General features: G+C 41.3%; 1 protein-coding gene across 1 annotated transcript; it reads right to left on the bottom strand.

The window, feature by feature from the left end:
* Positions 1-4,383: 4,383 nt before the first annotated feature.
* Positions 4,384-4,821, bottom strand: LOC138886018 (uncharacterized). The gene has a single exon (XM_070167039.1). The coding sequence runs from the start codon at positions 4,819-4,821 to the stop codon at positions 4,384-4,386; it is 438 nt and encodes a 145-aa protein (XP_070023140.1).
* Between the last annotated feature and the right edge of the window lie 786 nt (positions 4,822-5,607).

Here is a 5,607-nt window from a genome sequence, read left to right as displayed (position 1 = left end):
ACAAAGAAATTAGGGTTTTGAAACCAAACAAGTTCGAAGATGAGGAACAAACAAATCACATAGCAAATAATATCAGAACTCGAATGAACCCCAAATCTTAGGTTTTTTGCCATTAATCGAGTGTAGAGGTGAAAGACAAGAGAATCGGGCAAAAATATCAACAAAGAAAATTAAATCAGAAACCCTAAGAAAGAACTTAAGACTTTAACATAAAGAAACACATTGGAAGAATCAACATAAGAACCATAGTAGAAGAACAACATAAAAAACATAGTAGAACATGCTAAAGATCAGAGAGACTTCTAAATATCTTGCCAAAACCCTAAATCGAAAAAGATAAAGGTTTTGAAAGCATAGTTTTGAAAGAAACTTTGAGAAAGCGTTTGAAAGTTTAGGGAAAACATGGATCTAGAATAGATCTAAAGCAATCAGAAGAACCTCAAAAGTTAGGTTTCAGAAGAACCCAGATGGTGAGAAAGGTTTGGAAAGTCATTGATCTAAGCAGGAGAAGTCAAGATCAGGCTCGAATAGCCATGGCTGGCCGGAGCAAGGTCAGAGACGGCCATAGAACTCGAATCGAACAAAGTCTGGGCTAAGATTCTTCAGGGTCAGGCCTTGAAACTATAGTAACCAGGTGTGTAGGAGTTATAGGAGGCCGGTATAGGACTTCAATGGCCTTGGAAGCCATGGATTCCGGTGATTTTAGGGTAGAAGCGGAGGGAGGCGGCTAGGGTTTGAGGGGAGCTTGAGAGAGAACTAAGAGAAAGGGGGATTTAAGGGCTGCTATAGAAAGGAAATGATTAGGTTTAGGGGTTAGGTCGGGTTAAAAAAGGAAGGGGTTAAGGGTGGCCATTAATCATTTTGATCAACGGCCTGGATTGAAGGGGAATCCAAGCGGGTTATTTTAAAGGGTCGTGGGTCGGGTAGATTTTGGATTTGGGATGGGTAATTGGATTTGAAATTGGGTTTAATTGGAGTGTCAAATCTGGCTAAAATTAAAATGCAAATGGGCTAACATTTAAATAGCCATTTACCCTTATTTATTTTATAAAAAACAGTAAAATAATTTTTGTGAATTAATTAAAGGTACTAAAATAATTAATAATACATATCAAATTAAAAATACTGGAGTCGATTTTATAAATATAATTATAAAAAGAGGCCAATATTGCAATTATATGCAATTTAGCTTTAAAAATACTAAATAAATTTGTAAAAATATGAAAACATTATGCTAGCTATATTTTAATATAAATATGAGAATGCAATAAATGTATCATCCAAAATGATAATTTTTGGGATAATTACTGGGTTTTTGTTGATAAAATAGGGCAATAAATTGATTTAAAAATCTTTACAAATTAAGAAAGAAATAATAAAACCTTGGGACATACTTATATATGCACATACATGCTATTTTGAGAGTATTTTGCATATTAAAATATACAGGAAAAAATTGGGTATCAACAGCTGCCCCTCTTTACCCGGGAAGGATGAAAGAGTTGTCGGGTAAACATATGATGGCCAATTTTGACCGAGCGAAATGGTTCGAGGAAACTTAGGCTATAATCCGGTTTCTGATCTACCTACAAATCCTTGGTTTTATAGAAATCAGACCGTATGTAGTTCGGGACCCGTCGGCGGAATATGTCGATGGAGACTTTTCAAGAGCGGACGCAATATTCAGGTTGGGGTGAATGGTTTGAAACCTGATAGGGCTGCGGGAACTGGAGCGGGATCGCTCCTAATGAGACGGCCGTTGCTTGTTAGTTTACTTGCAAGTAAGTGATACAAGCATATATTGTGCGTATATTTAAACATGCTGCAAATTCTCGTTGGACCATGAAAGTTGTCTTTGGACGGTTAGGATGACGTCCTTAGACCATGACGTCCTGGGCCATGAAGCGTATAACTCCTGGCCATGAAATGATGCTCTTAGGCTATGAGAATGATGCATCCGAACTATGATGCCTTTGAATAATGATATGCAAAAGATAAAAGGGGTCCTCAGGCCATGAAACGGTATTCTCGGGCTATGAGAATGGTGCCTCCGAACAATGACACCTTTGGATAATTTGGCGATCTTTCAGCCCATGAGATGTAGTGTCTGGTGATCTTTCAGCCTATGCAATGCAGTAGGTGGAGATCTTTCAGTCAATGCAAATGTAAATAAGGTGGCAATCTTCAGCCGTGCACATGTAAATAAGGTGGCAATCTTTCAGCCGATGCAAACGTAAATAAGGTGGCGATCTTTCAGCCAATGCAAATGTAAATAAGGTGGCGATCTTTCAGCCGATGCAAATGTAAATAAGGTGGCGATCTTTCAGCCGACGTAAATGTAAATAAGGTGGCGATCTTTCAGCTAATGCAAATGGAGGTAGAGCTTAACCTCGGAAGGCAGAATGGTAGCCTTATGCAATGTAGAAATGCAGATGGAGGTAGATCTTAACCTCGGAAGGCAGAATGGTAGCCTTATACAATGCAAGAAATGCAGATGGAAGTAGAACATAACCTCAAAAAGAAGAATGGTAGCCTTATGCAATGCAAGAATGCAGATGGAGACAGAGCTTAGTCTCGGAAGGCAGAATGGTAGCCTTATGCAATGCAAGAAATGCGGATGGAGGTAGAGCTTAACCTCGGAAGGCAGAATGGTAGCCTTATGCAATGCAAAAATGCAGATGGAGGTAGAGCTTAACCTTGGAAAGCAGAATGGTAGCCTTATGCAAGAAGTAAAAGGGCAAATGATAATAGAATTTTCTTAGCTGATAGCAGATTGCGATATTGCGACTGCTGGGGATACTGTGTCTGCTAGGGACACTACGTGCGGATAGCAGCTGTGAGTAAGTACAACGGTTCTGAGAATTGTATTTCTGAGCAATGTGAGTCTTGTGAGTGTATAGTATATTTGATGATTTTGCAACTCAAGTGCCTGCATCCAAAGAAAAATCGTGAGTTTTGTAAAGGGGGGAGGTTAGTTCGTATCCCCGCTGCCTCTGCTTGACCTGCTCGGCTTTGATATGGTGATACTGTACGTATCAGTGGAGTAGTGTTGCTAAACAAGGCGATTTTGGCAATAAACATGCATGATTTAGTAAAGGCATACATAAATACATAATTAAGAATAGTTTTCTTTAGATGAACCAACGACTGCGACATGGTTCAAGACATTGCAACCCTTCTTGTTACGGAATTTTGAGGGTCCTCCTCAAAATTCTGCCCCAGTTTAATGGACTGATGTTTTTGCCTGCTGCTAGCGATGATTGGCTGAAATTAACTTCGGAATTTTGAGGGTCCTCCTCAAAATTCTGCCCCTGTTTACAATTGTGAGGGGAAATAAAAATTTTATTGAATTGTGACCGAACCCATAGGGCTACCAATGTATCCCCTCTTAAACGGGAATCAGGTCAGGCGTAGTTCAGATTACATCATATGAGGAAAGCAGAAAGATTACACATAGTAACGATTGACTGCATCTGAATTGATCGGCTTCGGCCAGACTTCTCCATCCATTTCTGCGAGTATGAGGGCTCCTCCTGTCAGAACCCGGTGAACCATGTATGGACCCTGCCAGTTGGGAGAGAATTTCCCTTTGGCTTCATCTTGATGCAGAAAAATTTGCTTTAACACTAGTTGCCCCGGTGTGAACTGTCTTGGTTTGACTCTTTTGTTGAAAGCTCTGAACATTCTGTTCTGATAAAGTTGACCATGGAAAACTGCATTCATTCTCTTTCCATCAATAAGAGCCAACTGCTTGTAACGACTCTTCACCCACTCTGCATCGTCGAGCTGCTCTTCCTGTATGATCCTTAGGGAGGGAATTTCCACTTCGGTGGGAATGACTGCCTCTGTACCGTAAACCAGCATATAGGGGGTTGCCCCGGTTGATGTGCGGACTATGGTGCGATATCCCAGTAAAGCAAACAATAACTTCTCGTGCCACTATTTATGTTTCTCTATCGTTTTCCTCAATATCTTCTTGATATTCTTATTGGTGGCTTCTACTGCTCCGTTCATCTGAGGTCTGTAGGCTATAGAATTCTTGTGTCTGATCTTGAAGGTTTCACACATGGCTTTCATCAAGTCACTGTTGAGATTGGAACCATTATCAGTGATGATTGACTCCGGAATCCCGAATCGACAAACGATGCGGTCACAAAAAAAGTCTGCCACAACTTTCTTAGTTACTGCTCTGTAAGATGCTGCTTCGACCCATTTGGTAAAATAGTCAATTGCTACTAGGATAAACATGTGCCCGTTGGAAGCGGCAGGTTCGATTGGTCTGATAACATCCATTCCCCAAGCAGTGAAGGGTCATGGTGAGCTCGTTGCATTAAGCTCATTTGGAGGTACCTTAATCATGTCTCCATGTATTTGGCAGCGGTGTCATTTCCGGACATACTGGATGCAGTCCGTTTCCATAGTCATCCAAAAGTAACCAGCTCGGAGTATCTTCTTTGCTAAGACGAAGCCATTTATATGCGGACTGCAGGTTCCTGCGTGAATTTTCTCTAGTAGCCTGGATGCTTCCTTTGCGTCGACACACCTTAGTAACCCCAAATCGGGAATCCTCCTATACAGAATCCCTCCGCTGTGAAAGAAATTGTTGGACAACCTCCGAAGGGTGTATTTCTGTGTAGGATTTGCAAGTTCTGGGTATTCTCCTTTTGTCAAATATTCCTTAATATTATGAAACCAAGGTTTTCCGTCTGCTTCTTCCTCAACATGAGCATAATAAGTTGGTTGATCATGGATCTTTACCAGAATGGGATCAATGAAGTTCTTGTCTAGATGTTGTATCATGGATGAGGGTAGCCAAGGCATCGGCGAATCATTCTAGACCCTGGGAACATGTTGGAATTCTGTCTTTATGAACCTCTTTCTCAATTCCTGTACATAATGCAGATATGGGAGTATCTTGGAGTTCTTGGTTGCCCATTCTTCTCGGGCTTGATATATAAGTAGGTCCGAATCTCCGATCACTAGCAACTCTTGAATGTTCATGTCAATAGCCATTTTGAGCCCTAAGATGCAGGCTTTGTACTCGGCCATATTGTTGATGCACGGGAATCTCGGTTTGGCGGACACCGGATAATGCTGACCGGTTTCTGATACCAGGACTGCTTATATGCCAACTCCTTTGAAATTTGCTGCTCCATCAAAACATAATCTCCAACCATCATAGGATTCCGCAATGTCTTCTCCTATGAATGACACATCTTTGTCAGGGAAATATGTTTTCAGGGGTTCGTATTCTCCATCTACGGGATTTTCAGCAAGGTGATTTGCCAATGCCTGACCCTTGATTGCTTTCTGAGTCATGTAGACAATGTCAAACTCACTCAACAGGATTTGCCACTTGGATAGCTTACCAGTGGGCATGGGCTTCTGGAAGATGTACTTTAAAGGATCCATCCTTTATATGAGATATGTAGTATAGGGACAGAATTAGTGCCTCAACTTCTGAGCTACCTGAGTGAAAGCACAGTAGGTGCGCTCTAACAGAGAATACCGGGCCTCGTACGGGGTGAACTTCTTACTGAGGTAATAAATGGCCTGCTCCTTCCTCCCCATTTCATCATGCTGCCCTAGAACATAACCTAATGCTCC

This window comes from Nicotiana sylvestris, chromosome 2 (assembly GCF_000393655.2).
Source record: "Nicotiana sylvestris chromosome 2, ASM39365v2, whole genome shotgun sequence".
Classification (NCBI taxonomy): domain Eukaryota; kingdom Viridiplantae; phylum Streptophyta; class Magnoliopsida; order Solanales; family Solanaceae; genus Nicotiana; species Nicotiana sylvestris.
This window is presented reverse-complemented; position numbering and strand designations above follow the sequence as displayed.